The following is an 18,660-nucleotide window of genomic DNA, read 5'->3' on the forward strand; positions in this document are numbered from 1 at the left end:
AAAAATGCAGTAATGCAAAACAACAGTGCCCTGCTCCTGTGGCCACACTGCTCCCAGCCCAGGACCAGGACAGAGCCATCCTGAGATGTTCTCCAGACAAAGCCTTCTGGGAATTGACAACTGAACAGTTTGCAGTTGTCCAGGCAGGAATAAATACACCGAGCCCTCAGAGGTTTGGCAGCTCTGCACATAAAATGCCATGTAAGGATTTGGGCTGCAGGGACAACAGGAGAGGTTCCAGGCTCCTGTCTCCAAAGCAGTTGGAGCTGTAAATTGTTCTCATATTTTTACAGCTCAGTCCATAGAAGTGTATCTGACTTAAATTATAGTCTCTTTTTTGTTTAAACAATACTATATAAATTAATGTAAAATATGAATCCATTAAAGGAATTGGTTTTCCCTTATTTCTCTATAAATTCAAATTTGACATACAATGTTTCTGGTAATTTAATGTATTCTTTCTAGTACGGCAAAATCAATTGCAGTTACCTTCTGGTTAAAATTCTTTTAACAGTAAATGTTTAAAACGTGTATTCACAATTGCAACATCTTTTATAATCAAGAATATATCAAATATAGAGAGAACACGCTAATGGATTTTTTTAGCACTGAATCAATTAATCTTATCTTTTTAGATATGGCCAATTTCTTCAATTGATTGAGGCAGCTGAAGTATGAAAATTAACACAGATATTTAATAATAATCATAGATCAAGTGCTGTTAATTTCCAGCACAAAATATTGTAATTGTCATATAAAATTACTGAAAATCAAATATCTACATGATGAGCTCTTTGCATTGAAAATAAGAGTTGCTTTTTGTACTGAAAAATCCTTACAAACAAACAAACAAAAATCAGAAGATCACTTACAATCTCTGCACAGGACATGGTTATAAAACCCACCATATTTATGCGACTTTGATTAATCAATATTTTTGAAGTGTGTTTAATTAGAATCTGGACTTGATGACCTAGGTGGTTCTTTCCAGTCCTATGTTCCTAATTAAATAAAAAGCAAATGCTGGCAAGCATTGATTATTGGTTTTCCTCAGGAAATGAATAACCAGCCACATGCTGCTAAAATAATAAGTCAGGAAAAAACAAACAAAGCACCCCCCACAGGTTGTCTCCATTCTAGAAAACACTTCTGGTTTCTAGTTTAGGTGAAAAGGAAATATTACTGCTTGTTTCTGTTTGATTACTGTAATTTCATTAGGAAAACTGCAGAAAATTAGCACCTTATTTTATATTTCAGTCTCATTTCCTGCTTTGTTACACGTAATATACAGCAAAGCAAATCTGTCAAATGGATAATTGCCTGCTTCCATGCTTGAAGGGGTTTATTCCTAAGGGAGCAGAATTTGCTCGGCAAAAAACCCTTCAAATATTGTGTTGGCAAAGCTGTTCATGCCATAAACCCTCAGCACAACTGCTCCCATTGTATTAATGTAAAGTCACATCCTAAGGATTAAGCAAATTTCAGTTATTTGTAATTTATACTTATTTACATTTATACCTTGCTGGCCTAATCTAAATTTGATATTATGCAGCCACCTTAAACGTTCATTTCTAAGCTTTTAGTATATCCCAAAGCATTCAAATTGTGCTGTGATCCACAGGGCTCTTTTAAATCTGTGTTTCTTGAGGAAAACAAGGTGCAAGGCAGGTGTGATCTCTGCCAGGCTCTCTGTCAGCTCCCTTCAAATAATTTTTGATCCTCTTGGCCAATTTTTTTCAAATTCAAACCAGACTTCTTAAATTCCATTGCTTTATGGGACTAATTATTTCCCTAACTTCTTTGCTAACCACTAAATAGATTAAGAAGTATTAAATCTTGCAAGTAGAAGTCTGTGTGCACATGTTTTGGCTGTAAAATATGTGGCTCCATGTGGCAATCGAGTTTGAAAAGTTGGCTTAATTTAGACGCAATTGATCTATATAGTAATTGTGGTTTTCTTTTCATGCAAGAAATTAGGCAAAATTTTGGTTTCTATAAGGGGAAAAAAGTGGTAATGAAGACAAGCTTCTTTGTTCCAGTTCTGTTTTCAGAGATAAATTATTTCTATTTTTCCAAGTGGTGGTGAAATCAATAAATCAGAAAGTCTCCCTGCTCAGAAGCCTCTCGCTGAAATGACAGTGCCTTCTCTTTTTTCTTCATCTTTTCCTCTGTGATTCACCTCCAGAAACACCTGTTTGTATAGCAAAACACAGTTCCTTCCAAGGAGAATATCCAAATTTCCAAAACATGTGTTCTGTTTCGGCTGGGGAAATGCACTCAATTTTTAGAACTAATGCCCTGAAGTCAAACCTCTTTGTTTTACAGACAACGGTACAGAAATTATTTCTGCAGTGGCATCAATCCATATTCCCGTGGATTTATTTCTAGATACAGTGAACCCAAGATATTTTTGGGTTTTGTGCTTTGGTCAAAGGGATTTGAAAAGAAATTGAGGAAATCGGTAATTTCACAGTGCAGTGTTCTCAGTGCAAGGATAAAGCACTCCAGAGGAGGGAGCTGTCCCTTAATATCTGGAATTAGATGGAGGGAATATGTCTTTAATGGCAAAGCTGTGAATAATTTTTTTTTTTTTTTTTACTTTAGAGATGGATAAGATTATAGGAACTCTTCAGCATTTTTGCATTATATATAGGGAACCTTGTTCACCATTTCAGTTTCTGTAAAAACATTAATAATTACTTTGATTAAAATATAATTATACTTTTGCAAACCACAAACATTTAAATCATACAGAATTCAGGCTGGCTCTTTATCCACAGTATTCACAGCAGAAATTTTGTTATGGAATTAACTCTGCACTTCTTCTGGTGTCTGAATCAAGTCACTGGAGTATAAAACCTGTTCACTGCTGGACAGGTGTTATTCATTCAGGTGGTGTATTCACTTGTCTTGTATATGAAAAGGACAGTTAGGGAATCTCAGGAAAAAATGGAGCTGCCAAAATAAACTGATTTTTCACTCTTTTACCAGTACCAAGGCACTACCTCCACCTCAGTGCTGAGTTCCTCGGTGCTGCTTCACTTCTCAGCTCACGTGTGTCTGTGAGAGGTTTCATTTATCACATACACAAAATTATGAGTAACTGCAGAGTCTTTTCTGCTCCATGTGTCGTGTTTGTTGACAGATGGAGCGCTGTGTGGTACAGAAATGTACAGCGGCAACAGAAAGAATTTCTCAGCTGTGTCAGAAATCAGAAGAAATCTGTAAGCCCATCTCACTGTGTAACTCCCACAGGCCTTAAAAGAGTTTTCAGCTGACTTGTGCTGGATTCAGACATTGAGAAATTAATCTTATAAAGCAACTTAAACTTTAGCAAAGTTCCTTGCAGATCTCAGCAGTAGAGGCGGATTGTAGAGTCACTCTGTTCACGGAAGTCAGGAAGTCAAATGTATGGAACTCCTTTTATCTCCTGAACCTTATCATGTGATTACTGTATGTGTCACAGTGCACACGTGTGTCCAGACTGGCTTTGCTATCCAAACAGGGCCATTGGCTGCTTTAATATTCCATATCCTGCTTCTGAATCCCCTGCAAGATCCACAGCCAAACAGCAGCACCTTTACATTCCAGTTCTCCCTGGTGGAGAGAGAACTGCTATGGAAGAACACGTTCCACTGACCATAGCAAGGATAAATATACATATATTGCTCTCAAATAGCAAGGATAAATATACATGTATTGCTCTCAAAGCAACTTTGCTGCCCCAGAAGGGCCCACTGGGGCACGGACACGCAGCTGTCCTGCCCGGGGGTCTGGGCTGAGTGAGCCGCACTGTCCCAGGTCCAGCCAATGGCACAGGACACCTCTGTCCTGCCTCTCCGCCGCATCCCTCTGCTCCCACTGCTTGTAATACTGCAGTTCGCACGTCCTTTAGTATTAAGTGGCAGGTCCTTAAAAAAAAATCAGTCCTTTATCGATTTGTGGAAGCAAGTCGATGTTAAAGCAAGGCTCTCTTTAAGTCATCATTAAATAGGTTGGGTTGGAAAGGACCTTGAAGCCCATCCAGTGCCATGGGCAGGGACACCTTCCACTATCCCAGGGCGCTCTAAGCCCCGTCCAGCTTGGCCTTGGACACTTCCAAGGGATGAAGCAGCCCCAGCTGTTCTGAGCAGCCTGTGCCGGGCCTGCCCACCCTGCTCGGGCAGGATTTTTGCCGCTGTCGCCGCCGAGCCCGGGGCAGGGCTGGGGCAGGGCAAGCTCAGGGCAGGAGCCGCTGTGAGGGCAGGAGCGCTCTGAGGGCAGGAGCCGCTCCGAGGGCAGCGCTTCCCGCGGCCTCGCTCCCCGCCGTGCGCGTGCGCGCGCTCCCAGCGCATGCGCGCGGCAGTTGCGGGCGGCGCGCGCCGGCGCGGTCCCGGCCGGGCACATCCCGATCCCGGGCAGTGCCCGCCGGAGCTCGGAGCGCTCGGAGCGGGGTCCCGCCGCCGCACGGCCACCTGCCCGCAGCCCGCGGGGGCACCGCCGCCAAGGGCAGCTCCCCGCCCGCTTTGCCGCACCGCAGGAAGTCCCTCGGACCTGTCCGAAGTGGGGCCGCGGCCGCTCCGTCCGCTCCCCTGCGCGCCGTGTGCGGGCGAAGATGCCGAAGAAGAAGCCCGGGCCGATCCAGCTGAACCCCGCTCCGGATGGATCCGCCGTGAACGGGACCAGCTCTGCGGAGTGAGTGCTGGCGGGGCGGGGTGCGGGCCGGGCCGGGCCGGGCGCTGTCCGCGGGGTGCGGTGCTCCGAGCCCGCCCTGCCCCGCACGCCCCGGCCCGGCTGCCGCGAGCACCGCGGGCGGGACTCCCGGTGCCCCGGGCGCGGCGGGGGATGCTCGCTGTGCCCTCCGCGGAGTGAGGGGATGCTGCCTTCGGCCATAAACAAACTTCTGTCACACAGGCGGGGGAAAAAAAACTGGTGAAAAAATAGGGGGAAACTTGTATAACTCCTTTCTCCTAGTCCGTAATGGTGTCTGCTGGGCTCTTAGCTTATATAATTAGCTAGTAATGCCAAATTACACGTTTGCGATGGCATATTTCATAAACGTTGTGTGTGGGAGAATTTATACTGGAACCCACAGATTTGTGGAAAAGGTGTTTTGTTTTGTTTTGCCTCGTCCTTGGCTTTAACCCAAACAATGGTTAGTTTGAGCAGATCTGTTTGTCACTAATTGACATGTTGTGCTGGCTACGGCAGGAGCGTGTGTGGAGAAACAGCTTCGGAGCTGCTCTGTGGGCAACACAAACATGACACTGTAAATGTGGGAAGGGCTGAGCTAATCACGGGGACATTTGTGGGGGAAAAAGCACTGAACATTGGATGGTTGCATGGTGGTGCTGGTGAAGCCTCTGTTGCAGGTTTCTCACGGATGTGGGTGGGCAGGGTGGCCTCGGTCAGGCAGGCAGACACAGCCCCGGCACCGCCAAGTGATGAAATGTTACAGCAGGTTTTCATTTGAGGTTCACGGGTCAAGGTTCACACCTTGATTTTCAGACAATGGTGTCGGGCTGGCCCTGCAGCGAGCCTTGAAAGCAAGGTGTGTCTTGGAGGAGCAGATTCCTGCCCCTGTATGGTCAGCTCGGTCCTCTCCGGAGATGTAAACTGAGCTGCGATGTGCGGCTCTAGCGCGGTGACACAGAGGATGTGAGGCAGCCTTGCAGTGACATGTGCGACTCTTGGGCTTTAAAGTGCTCCGTGTTCGTGTGTGCCACGTTTTCACACAGGCTCAGATCTCCTTTAACCACCCAAACATCTAACAAAAAATCAAACAAGCAAAACCAAATCGACCGCAAAAGAAATGTAACCCCGAAACCAAGCAAACACCTCCCGAAAAATAAAAAATTCAGCATCTAGCAGCTCCAGCTGTGACATTTCTAGCAAAATCTTTTGATGATTAACTGAGCGATGAGCTGTTGAAAAACTGTTCTTTGGCAGGAGTTAGTGATTGTATCTAAGCATTATGATCTAAATATTACAGAGCTTTTGTTCTGGATTGACAGGGGGAAAAATACTGTGTTTTTGTATTTGCTTGGGTAGCACCTTCCAGTCGATTTTCTCAAGGCAGTTGGGAATATGTTGATTTAGTCTTCAGGGATCCCTGTGCATTTTAGTCTTGTTCTACAGAATAAATCTGATACACCAGTCACTTGCTGCTTGTAGTACCTGATGTAAATCACTCGCTACCAATATACCCAATATCGTATCTCTTCCCAGAAGAAGTGTCATTAATTTTAAATTGCTTTTACATGTATGGTACTCATTTACTTGTTGGAAGCCTTTGGAGACTCCTGGGAGTGCTGGCTCTGTTCTGCCCTGATGAACTGCCTTGCTTCATTTTCTGCTCCGTGTGTTGATTTGGCCGGGGTCTGTGTGTGTGTCCCCAGACCTGTGATCTGTGTCACACACAGGACCTCATACCCAGCTTTTGCCAGGCTTAGAGGTGGCCAGTATTTTTAAAAGAAGTAGCTTAGTGAAAGTAAATTCAGCAACCAGTTGTCCTATATACGGCCAGGATTAATTAATCATGGAAATATCCCCTCATCCTGCTAATTTTAAGCCCTCGTTGTGAAAGATTTCAAATAGCAAAGAACAGTTGCATCAGAATTTAAAAATGTTTTTGGAATTGAGTTGAAAACAGTTTTGTTTTTCATTTCCTTAATCTGTCAGGTTGTTTATTTTCCTCCCCGAGCCTGCTCCGGGTTTTTTCCCCCTTTGGTCAGTGCCTGAATTCCTCAGTCAGGTGTTGTGAGGCTGTCGTGCATGCCGTGCATCCCTGCACTGCCATATTAACACTTCCTAAAGCCCCGAGCCTGCACTCCTGGAATTTTGGCAATGTGAGGCTCTGGTTGCTGGTTACAGACACAAACCTGGCCCTCTCCAAACGCCTCCCCGCTCCTCAGACACAGCAAAGCACCCGAGGAGCTCGAGGATTTGGCAGGGCAAGAAGGCAGATTCCCAGCGAGGCGATGGAATTGCTGTCCGTGAGTGCCCCAGGGACCCCGAGGGAAGGGAAGGAAGTTCTTCAGGCCCTCAGGCGATTTTGGCGCCGGCCCAAACGGATGTGCAGGGCCTGGGGAGCTGTGCTGGAATTCTGAGACTTTCTCTGTCGCAGGGGGAAGGTTCTGTGGCTCATTAATGCTTTTAGGAACAGCGCTTCTGACACCGTGACTTCCTGGCAGAAAGGAAGGGGAAGGGGAGGAAATGAAAGAAGGGGCTGGATGATTCAGGATGTCCTGCTTTGCATTTGTGTCCTGTCCTCTGTCTTCATCCTTATTTGGTGCTGGGAGCTCATTGACTGGAGCAAGGGAAAGCTTATTATAGCACGTGCTGTGGGGCTTTAGGGCTATGCAGGAGGCCTGGGTCTCATGTGCCTGGCTCTTCCTCTTTTTTCCTTTCTTTTTCTCTTTTTTATCCCTCTTTTTCCTCACAAGGTAGTACAAAGGGGAGCTAGCGCACTTACAATTCAAATTCTCGTACCCCAAATATTTAAGTGAACGTTTCACAACGTTTCTGCCCGACGGCAGATTTTGTTACTTGTAGCTATTACTTAACCACAACATCCTGTACCAATAATTTTTCTCGAGGGCCTTCCCAATCCCTGGCTCTGCCCGGTTGGACAATAGAGGCAACTTCATGCGAGGTTTTCCTGTGCCCTGAGCTTCACTTCTGCTTTTGGCACTTCCCATGGTTGCATGGTGAGGGCTGAACCTCTGCTGCTCTGAGCTGCCTCAGCTCCTCAGGCTGAAACCAGGATGACACTGGCCAGCTGCAGGTTTAATTTCATTCCTTGGAGCTGCACGGATATAATTGTGCAAAGCTTCTGCAGGGAAAGGGGAAAAAACCCAGCCGAGCAAACCTGAATGAAAATTAATTGAAGGAAAACTGTTCTGGCTGAATGTTCAGTGTCGTAATAGCCAAAAGAAACAGGAACAAATCAATCTCCAGTTTATGGATTTGTGTTCCTTGCAAACTTCTAGCTCTCTGTTGCATTCACTATCTGACAGTTTTCAACCAATTTTGGTTTCTCTGAAACCCGGCCTCAGAACGTGAAGTAGGAAAAAAAGCAGGTTTTGAGATAATGCCACTTTCTGTATTAGAGTAAGTTTTTTGTTCACATGGAAAGAAAGATGCTTTGTGAAGTTCTTTAATTGCATCTTTGAAATTAAAAAAAAAATCAAAGAGAAGGCTCAAACTAACTCCTCTGAAACCTGGCTTTTTACCTCATCTCAATAAATCTAAACAACTTTCCCAGCTCTGGTGTTAAAATATAAACCTTCCAAAAGTGCCTGGGATTTGATTAAATACAAAAATGACAACAATACTTTTTAAAAATTGAGTGCCACTGACTTTTATGTATTTATGAGCTTTGACACAATGAGATTGAAGTGTGGTTTTTTTCCAAATGCAATTCTTTTCAAAATATAATTGTGTATATGTTTTAGCAACAACTGGTGTCTCCCAAATCAAGCCTGAGCTGTGACCTCTGCAAATCTCAGATGTGAAGTGTCAGCTACAATAGGAGGTTTGTGTTTAATTAGATAAAAATGAGAGCAAGAAAAAGTAGACAACAAAATTTGCATCTTCTCTGATGTGCTGAAAAGAAATGGGCCCTTGAGAGGGGTTTAAGATGGTGTCCATAGGTCTTTATCACCTTAGGAGCTGCATTTCTTTTTAACAAAGAAAGAAAATCCAAAGCAAACTGTGAGTAGAATGAAGTAATCAGGCACAATGTGGTTTTTCAGGGTTTTCTCTTTTTAAAGCCTCAATTATAGCAACCTGTGCCTTAGAACTGTTCAAGCCAGAGAGTAATTTTGTAAAAATGGGTGACTGCAAATTCCAGTCATAGTTTGAGTATTAATTAATCAGCCTTTTCTTATTGCTGCTGTTTATTCTGGTTAAATTGCATTTAAGGAGGTCCCTGAATGGCTGCTGCAGCTCCCTGTGGTCGCTTGGCAAAGAAAAGTTTGGGGACTGTGCAGAACTGGGTTGCACTTCAGTATATATTGCAATTAGCAAAGTAAACAGTTGCTTACTTATTGTGCCTCCTGCAATTTCTGTGCTTTTCAGTGTCTTTCCCAAGGGAGCTTCAGTTTGGGTTTTTGAGGGGTGGAGGGGCAGGCTGTGTCCCATCACAGAAATAAAAGGGGTTTGGGCCTTTGGGTTTGGGGTTTTGGGTTAAAGTTCCCATTGTGGGCTCTTTCCCAGTGCATCCTGTTCCAAGAGGATTTCTCCTCCATGGAATGGGGTTTTTATCAGTTTCTTGGATGTGAGATTAGATAAAAGGAAAGGAAGATTTTCCCAGAGTTGCTCACTTTAATGCTGGCAGGGTCGTTTCTGCCTTGCTTCCTGGGGGGATTTTTTATTGGGGATTTTTTTCCCTTTGGAATTCCTTAGACATTAGGGGAGCTTTTTTCCCTGTGTGCAGTGATCTGGAAGATTAGACCCTGGAATTTTATGACTGATCTGGTTGGATTGCAGTTGCATTCAATATACATGTAGAATTACTGCAAGCTTTTAAATATTAAAAAAAGAAAAAAAAGAGAGAGAAACCTTTTTTTAATCCCCTACTAATGAAGGATTAATCAAACTTCCAAATACATGTGATATGAGAGAGTGCGTTTTAAATTAAAATATACTCACGCACAGCTTTCTCTTTTAATGTGCTTGAGCCTGGCATTGTCCTTCACTGAATTAGAAATACCATTTTAATGTTACTTAAGTGCACTAATAGAACATGTGATCTGTTATAATAAAATAATGAAAAGTCAGAGCCTGCAGCACCTCACGGACTGGTGCTGAAAAAAATTCTAAGTGTACAGCAGTAGCACAGAAATTAATGAATTAAGGGGCACACTGACCTGTGCGGCTCTTGCTGGCTGTAGGCAGCTTTTTGTTGACAATTATGGATGTGGGAAGGATTTTAAGACATTTAATACTGTCTTGTTATGTTCTGACAGTCAGATTTAAGCATAATGATGGTAATGGAGGAATACTTTAGTTTGTATGAGCTTAAAAAGCTTCACTTGGTTTAGGGGAGTTAAAAACGGGCTGTAAAAATAAACGTTGCTGAGGAAATGTGAGGAGGATAAGTGGAGAGGGAACTGCAGCTGTGCTCTGGATCCAGCTGCTTTTCGTGTCCTTACAGGGAGGTGCAGACGGGCACAGAGGTGAGATTTCACAACAGGGCTTGTGCAAGATCCTGCTCCTTCTGCAGAGCCTCTCCTCCCCTGGCTGAGCGCTCTGAGCCCGCCAGAGGAGCCCTGAGGGGTTCCCACTGGGGCCAGGGAAATGATCCCACTGCAAATGGGATTTACTCTGAAAATGGGTTACTTGGGAACGAGAGCTTGGGGCAGAGTGAGACCATCACCTCCTGCCTTGGCAGGATGAGTGACAGAGCACAGGGAGATGCTGGAGTTCAGAAATTCCAGCAATTCCTGACCAGCACAGGTTTTAAAGGAGTAATCTCAGGTCTCTGTCCCGAGAGGAACAAATCTCCTGCCAGACCTTCCAGTGTTATCTCACAGCAAGAGAAGGGGATTGAGAGGGTCTGGGTAAAGCCAACATGTAGCTGAATTATTTATTGGTACAACAACAGTGCTGTTGTTAACCTGGGAAAAGGGGTTTGGAGTTAGCACTAACTTAAAAAAACCCAAACGTGAAGATTGTGGGGCAGGAAATCCACCAGCCAGTTTCTAGGGTCGATATTTTAACGTATTTCACTGTAAACAGGAGAAACATTCTGAAATGAGCTGAGGAAGGAATTTTCTATGAGGTCTGATAAACCTTTCCATCTCACCTTTAGGTAGTTTGTTCCCTTTTAATTACTGAATTCTAAATTTTCTGTAAAAAAGCTCCTCCCCCTTTTTGCCTGTGTTACCTTTTTTACAGCTGCATTTGTTCTCCCACCATTGCCCTGGGGGTTGCCTGGGCTGTGGCAAGTGTGCAAATTCCACTGCCAAAACACAAGAACGTCTCTTGGAGGCAGAAATGTTAGCTGGCAAAACTGAATTTTTGGGGAATTGTGTTCTTTCTTCCAAAGACTTGTTAATTTTTTATTTTTTGAGGAAGCAGTGGATTTCTTTTTCTAATCACTTTTGTCCCTAGAAATTAGTAATCAGATGATTCCTGCCTTGGTGCGTGCTCAGTATTACTCAGACAAAGCCGTGGTTACACTTTGGAGCAGAAGTGCTGGGGCACACCTGGGCAGGGCTCATCCAGAGCTCAGCACCTCTTGGCAAACCCCTGTGGAGGAGCCTTTGTCACCCTGAGTCCTGCCTGGGCAGGAGGAGGGTGGGTTCCAGCAGAACTCCTCCCTGCTGACACCTCAGGATGGGATTTCCACCTGGATCCTGCCTCATCCATCAAGTGCACACCATAGCAGGGGAGGCACAAAAAGCAGATTATTTCCCTCTGCATCCTGAGCACCAGGATGGAGATATTCCAACAGTGTGGGATTCTTTGGATGAACAAGAATCTTCTTTAAAACCTCCTTATGGGTTTTTATAAGAAACCCTTGAAAGCTCCTGGCAGCTCTTCCCCCTTTCTTGCAGGGTTTTGTACAACTCAGCATTGTTCTGTGCTTTTCCAGAACTTTTTTCAGTGTGGTGGGAAGATGAGTCAGCAGATTGCAGAACACATTCTTTTTGGAAAAAAATGTTCTCTTTGGATATAGATATGTGAATATTTCTGTATGTATTGGTACACTTGATTAATATATTAGGTAAAGGTTATTAATTTCTTTTGCTAAATGGCCGTGCTGACAAATGTTCAGTGTTATGCAATCCATCCATCTGAAATACAGGCAAACCTTCCATCCTGGCCTTCTCAGAATCCCAGTTTTGGGTTTTTTGTTCTGTTTTCAGGCAGTTTCTGGCAGTTTCTTTCCCTGCTCCCTGGTGTGGTCTCTGTGCTGTCCATGGAGTTTGTCCTGCCCTGCTCTGGGCTCAGCCCTGCACAGAGGAGCCTCAGTTCTAACCCTGGCCTAATTCAGGGGCCTTGAAAGCTGATCCTGTAACTTCATCTTTTTTATTATTGTGGTGGCCCTCAAAGGCTGTTGGGAAGATACTGTTACTGTAACTATTGCATGTGTTATCCTTTGGTTTTGTCATTATATTTAACTCCTAATTCAGAGGCATAAAACAATGGGAATGCAGGCCTTGGGTAAATAAATGTGTCAGCTGATGACCAGAATTTATAATTCTGTGTGTCCTCTGTGTTGTGCTTTAAATATCCAATCAATAAGTTCATTTTTCTGTCCATAAGGAAGTTTTAATTGCCCTGTTGTTCCTTTATCCTGGTAATGTTTAGTGTTGGCTGGGAAAAATCTGTGGTGCACAGACATGAAAGGGAGATGCAGAGCTTGGATTTGTGGAGGTTTGGCTGTAGAATTTCTTAACTTGGGTTTACAGAGTTGATTTAGAGCAAATTCTGAATACAATGGTACATTAATACCATTTGGACAGAGCAGTGCTTTTCTAATGGTTTTGTTTTGCATGCCTTTTACTGAGAAATAGATTTTAATGAAATATCTGCCTCCTTTTTTTCTGGCAGTATTAAACCTCACTCTGTGCCGTGCAGTGTCACTGTAATGTGGAAGTGGATGGTGTGTTAGATATTAGGGAAGCATTCTTTAATGTGAGGGTGGGCAGGCCCTGGCACAGGTGCCCAGAGCAGCTGGGGCTGTCCCTGGGTCCCTGGAGTGTCCCAGACCAGGCTGGAGCACCTGGGACAGGGGAAGGTGTCCCTGCCATGGCAGGGGTGGGATGGGATGGGCTGTAAGGAGCCAGTCTGTGATGCTCAGATGATAAATTCACATACAATTCCCACCTAAGTACAAGGGAAATTTTTTAAGATCCTCTAACACATTGCAAGGATTGGAAACCAACGAGGGTTGAAAACCAGTGTATTTTTCCAAAGCAGACTCATTGCATTTATAGGGAATTTGGGATTTTTTTGAGTTGATGCTCTCACTCCAAGTTTTGTGAGGCTGCACTGGAGTTAACCCAGACAGACACCTGTGCTCTAAGCTGGAGGACTTCTGGAATTACATTTATCTTCCATGTTATTCTGTGAACTGCTCTTTGCTAAAGGAAAAGTTAAATAAGAGTTTGTCTTGTTGCCCGGGTTTGGCAGAGTCACACAACATAGTAGTCTGTCTTCTCAAAACCACAGAATGTCTTCATGTTCCTAACACTTAATTTCAGCTCCCTGATTGAGGTTGTTCATGGAAATTATGTAGTGAACTGCCTACTTTCTTCTCCAAATTGACAGTTGTGTGGGCTTGGGGAAAGCATTAATGTCACTGTTCTGGAAAACAACCCCCGAGCTTTGTATCCTCATGCGACAGGAGATCTGAAAGTGAAAGTACTTCTTGATGCTTTCACTCATGCTAATTGTTCAGCTTGCAGCACTGATAGTGGTGCCTTTGAACAGATATTTGACAAATTGCTGTAAAGGCTCTCAGATTTTTTTCCTTTTTCCCCTGCCACACTTTTTTCTTCTCTCTCTGAAGCAGACTTTGGAGTTGAGTTTTGCTGTAGCCTTTAGGGCTGAGTGTATGATTAACTTAGCACTAACATTGAATTAAAAAAAAAAAAAAAAAAAGAGCTCCTAGGGATTTGGAGTACTAATATTAATTAAGGACTTATTTTCTGTTTTTTGTTATGCCATGATGTGCTAGCAGCCTGCAAGCAGCATTCCTCTTCCTGTTACTGCTTCCAAGAGAGCAGGTGTGTTCTGAAATGTTCATGCATCTCCTTCAGGAGTGCTTTCCTCAGAGCTGAGGTGGAGCTGAGAATCTCCCCTTGCCTTCTGAGCATCTCTGGGTGCTGAGTGCTCCCGCTGCACAGTGTGTGACTCCTCCCTGCCAGCCTGCAGCAGGAAACACAGGTTTGGTTCTTGCTGCTTTCTTTTCCAGCTTGGGAGGTCACAGAAGTGCCACGGGGGGATGCTGCACTGGCACAACACTCCCTTGAGCACAGAAAGGAAGAGGCAATGGGAGTTAATAGGAGAGAGCCTCCCTGATCAAATGTGGGTGCAGAGAATTCCTCCTCTAGGGCACCTGGTACCTCATGCTGCCCTTGGGAGAGGGGAGCCCTGAGTGTGTATTTTTTGGAAGTTTCCATTAAGTCAGGAAGGGAGAGATCTCACAATAATTGAGAGGGCACAGCCCTGAGTGCAGGGTGGTGTGTGCTGGCTGTGCAGGGTGTTCATCCTCCTGAATGAGCAGGGAGGTGTTTGCTGCTGCTGTTCTGTGGCATTCCTCTGTTTCCCTACCAAATGGAGGAAGCAGCTCTGACCTCCCCGTGGCTTCCTCCCAAGGATTGCCCTGGGAGAGCTGGATCCCATCCCTGGTGCACTTTGGAGTGTGCTTGGCTCCCAGACTGCCAGCAATAAATGAAATGATCACCTATTGCCTCGGAGCAGCGCTTGGCACCGTGGAGCCCCGAGCTGCTTTGATGATTTCCTGCTTTGATGGATCCCTGGCAAAGCCATGGTGCCTTGACAGTGAAAAACACAGCCCCAGGACTGCAGCAGGTAATGGGGATGAATTTTAATAGGAATCTTTGTCTCTGAATAAAAGTTTTATACAAGATTAAGTGACTCCCAGTGCTCTTTCTGGAGGCAGACACTTGCACAGTAGCATGTTGCTATTTTAGCTGCCAAAGTTCCTGAACATTTTTGTGGTGCCTGGTGATGAACTATCTAAAATATTCCCTCTTCTGCATTCTGGATGTGCTGGTTTCATTCAGTTTGTGAAACTTCCTGTGTGATGATTTACTTTTCCACCTGTTTCTCTGTGCTTTGGAACTTGCTGTGATGCTTTTACCTGGCCCAGGTGACAGTCCCAGGTACCAGTCAGGGGAGTGTTCTTGCTGTAGTTGGAGTTAAAAACTGAAACTTCCAAAGTCCTGCCTCATGGAAACACTCTGAGTAGGTCACACCACCAATTTAGATTACAAAAATGCACCTTCTATTTACCTGTCTGCATTTTAAATTGATTAATATTCAGTCCTTCAAGCAAAGAAACAGAATGAAAAAAATCAATTCTTTCCTGATGCCTGACATTCAGTTATTATAGTTCTGTTCTTCTCATAAAGCTGCCTGGAGATGTTGGTGGTTACACTCTGAACAGTGGTTCTGACAATGCATTTGCTGGGTTCATATCTTTCAGATTAATTCACTTTACAGTTAGAGAATTGGTCCTGAAAATCTGAGAGCTTTAGTGCTCATCACTGCAAGTGATGTAATGAGAGCTTAGAACATTCTGGTGATTTTACTGGTGGCCACACGTGGTAGGGAAACCTGAGGTGCTGAAATTCATGAAATCAACACTTTCCCATCTGGGGGAGCCTTTGGAACCTCTTGACTTGTATTCAAGCAGGGACCCCAGCAATAATTCATAGTTTCAAGCAAGGAAATGTCTCTTTTAAGTGAATGCCAAGTTAATTTAGATTGAAGCAGGCAACTTATTAAAAAAATAGCCTTATGCAGACAAACATTAGACTAAATAGATGTGATAAGTGCTATCCTAGCAAGTATTTTTGTTCCTAAAGCATCAGCAGGACAGTTGTTTGTTCCCTCACACCAGCAGTCTGTCTGCTCCAAGTCATGTGCTCAAGCATCTCTGTGTTGTCTCCAAAGCCAAAACCCCCTTCTGCCTGAGAGAAAAACTGAATAGTTGTTTTCTTCAAAGCACAGCAAGGAAAGCCTCTTGGTGCATCCTGTGTCTGTGTCTCTAGTGTTTTTTTTTTTTTTTTTTTTTTTTTTAATTTCAAATGGACAACCCTGCCTTATTCAGTAATCCTTAAAATGACAGCAAGTTTCTTCTCAAAACCTGTAAATTATAATGAAGATTTGAGTTCTGTCTTCTCACAACAGTAATTTTCCAGGGTAAAACATGGAGTTTGTGTGCAGCATTTATTGTTTTGGAGTTTATTGCAGGAAAGTGAGGGGTGCTTGACTTTGCCTCAGCTTTTCTCCTGTGCTCATGGTGTAAGAAGAGCTGTTCAGGTGTGTTCTAGGAAAGACACACCTCACTTTGACTCCAGCCTGGAATTTGTTTGCTTCACTGGGCACATCTGATGGGGGAAAAAAATAATCCAGGGATTAATCATTCAGTTATGCATTTCTGGATTTCAAAAAATGTGTTTCTTTCTTAATGATTCCTCTTTAAAGCAGAGGCAGTAAAACAGATTAACTTGGATGTTTGTGTAAGCCACGTTTATCTAGCTGGGGGATTTTTCAGTGGGGATACTCCAGGATTATTGGTGTGTGATTATACAGGTATAAAATATGGTATGAGGACAGAAGTGATGTTTCTCTTTAAAATATAGCATAAAATAATTTTGTTTAGTGCAGATACTTGATTTTTAAGGTAGGATAGGGACAGTTGTGGTAGTAGTCATGCACCCTCTCAGCTGACCAGCTCCTCACTGGCTGTGAGGATGTCCCTTTGCGCAACAGATTTTCAGAGTGAACATTTTATGAAGTGGTGAATAGAAATAGTTTTGATCATTGGTGAAATTTAATTTTTTTCTAAAGGAAAGTAGTTCCGTTCTTCATACTTCTGAAGAAATAAATTCTCTCCCTCAAATTCTTCATCCTAGCAACACTGGATTCCCTGGGAACATTGCATAAATTTGGTGAAGCAAAACAGGTTCTTGCTGTTAAATATTTACTCTTGCAGCAACTTATTGTTGCAGTTGGAAGCAGGGAATTTTACAGGAGCCTTTAAGTTGTGATGTTGGAATGAAGCATTTCCATAGGAACTGAAGTTGTTAAAATGTTCCTGGAACACTGAACTTGTGTCTGTAGTTCCAAACTTAACTCCTGCATAAAGTTTTGGTTTTCTATTTTGTGTTGCTTAAAAACATGAAACCTCATGTTAAAATGAGGTTTCCAGCAAATGTGTCCTGAAACAAAATTAAAATAAGCTTGAAATCCTTGGGCCAAAGACTTTCACATTCCCAGTGACTTTGTTTTGAATATGTTTGATTTGGCTTGATGACTTCTTACTGATAACTAAATTAGGAACTTCTGAATGAATTGTTGGTTATACAGTGCTGTGGAAATCAGTCAATAAAACATTTAGGCAAACTCAGGAGGAAATTACAACACAACCTTGAAAACACACAGCTAAAAATAGCGTGGAGTGCTGTGATTCAGGAGCTCTCTCTGAGCAGAAGTGCAGAGTCATGAAGCCACTCCTGGAGCTGGTGAAACTCAGCATGCCTGGGTTGGGGCAGGACCTCAGGGATGGGGAAGCTGGGGATCTTGTGTTTGTCATTGCTTTATCTGGGATAAAATAATAAAACACAGTTTACTCAAATCAGAGCTGCAGCAACACATCTCACATCTCAGAGGGGTGACTGTGCAGGTTGGGTCCTTCTGAACAGCGTGTGCAGGTGCAGAAAATGGAGTGGTTTCACTCTGAGCTCTGTTCCCCCATCCCCTTTGACAGCTCTGCTCAGTCCTGCCCCTGTCTCCCTGCAGGACAAACCTGGAGGCCCTGCAGAAGAAGCTGGAGGAGCTGGAGCTGGATGAGCAGCAGCGGAAGCGCCTGGAGGCGTTCCTCACCCAGAAACAGAAGGTTGGGGAGCTGAAGGATGATGACTTTGAGAAGATCAGTGAGCTGGGAGCAGGCAATGGTGGTGTGGTCTTCAAGGTGTCTCACAAACCCTCCGGCCTCATAATGGCAAGAAAGGTGAGGGGGGCAAAAAGAATAACCTGGGGATGGTGTTTATAGGGGATGTTGTCTCTGAAATACAGGGAATTTATTTAGAGAAATAACTGGGGGTGACACACAGAAATCACTATTTAATGCCAGCTTTCAGAGAAGGGCATGTGTTCCCATCAGCAGGAAATGTAGCACTTCCTCATCCTACATGAGCATCCCAGTTTTTCAGTAGTGTCACACGTGTTAGTAATGAAAGGATTGGCATTTGTTCCTCCTTTTCCTCTCTCACTCAGGAGCAGGAGGCCTAAAAAATTACTGGAAATTATCAATTAGACAAAAGTGGTAATACTCTGTATTCTGGGCAGTAAATTTAGAGGAATGGAAAAGGTATCACCAGTCTGAAGAGCTTCCTACAGGCTCACAGCAGAAAGGAGCTCTGTATGAGACTGGAGAGGAAGACAACTCAAAAAAATGGGAATGAGGGAATGCAGTGGAGTTCAGTGACATCTCCTGTTCTGTAGTTCCATCCTGGGATGCAGTTTCTGGGCAGGAAGGGATTTTTCCTTCTCTGAGAGTATTTTTCATGCTTTACAACCTGGAGCAGTTGTGACCTAGTTTGCAAGAGAACTGAGATTTATTTTTTTTGTGACTGAAATAGCTTGATGTTTTAATTCTCATTTAGTTTGCATGAGGAGCTTTCACTTCCTGTCGATATCCCTGGGAACAGAGCACTCATCCCAGGTCCCATTGTTTTACTACACTGGGAACTTCCCTTTTTTTGGTTGAGAAGTTGAAGACTTCTTTAAAAGATAGTATAAAAATAATTTTATTTTTAAGGTGTCTCTTTTTAAGAAGGGGACAGCATCATAAAGGAAAATGTGCATGTGCTAAGAATAAACTATGCTGAGGACATTGGCAGTTTGGGGAGAAACAAAGGAAAATGCCCAGCTCTGAGATGTGAGAATTACAAAATGCACAAGTCACTGAGG

The 18,660-nt window shown here is 43.8% G+C and overlaps 1 protein-coding gene across 1 annotated transcript in view; it reads left to right on the forward strand.

Annotated features, from left to right (window-relative positions):
* The first annotated feature begins 4,392 nt into the window (after positions 1 to 4,392).
* The window catches only part of MAP2K1 (mitogen-activated protein kinase kinase 1), a 32,461-nt gene continuing 18,193 nt past the window's right edge, over positions 4,393 to 18,660 (forward strand). The window contains exons 1-2 of the mRNA XM_058033270.1: positions 4,393 to 4,674; positions 17,488 to 17,698. Of these exons, the coding sequence (XP_057889253.1) occupies positions 4,595 to 4,674; positions 17,488 to 17,698 (291 nt within the window). The 5' untranslated portion in view covers positions 4,393 to 4,594. The remainder of the gene's footprint in view (positions 4,675 to 17,487; positions 17,699 to 18,660) is intronic.

The sequence above is a fragment of the Melospiza georgiana genome, chromosome 13 (genome assembly GCF_028018845.1).
Source record: "Melospiza georgiana isolate bMelGeo1 chromosome 13, bMelGeo1.pri, whole genome shotgun sequence".
Lineage (NCBI taxonomy): Eukaryota > Metazoa > Chordata > Aves > Passeriformes > Passerellidae > Melospiza > Melospiza georgiana.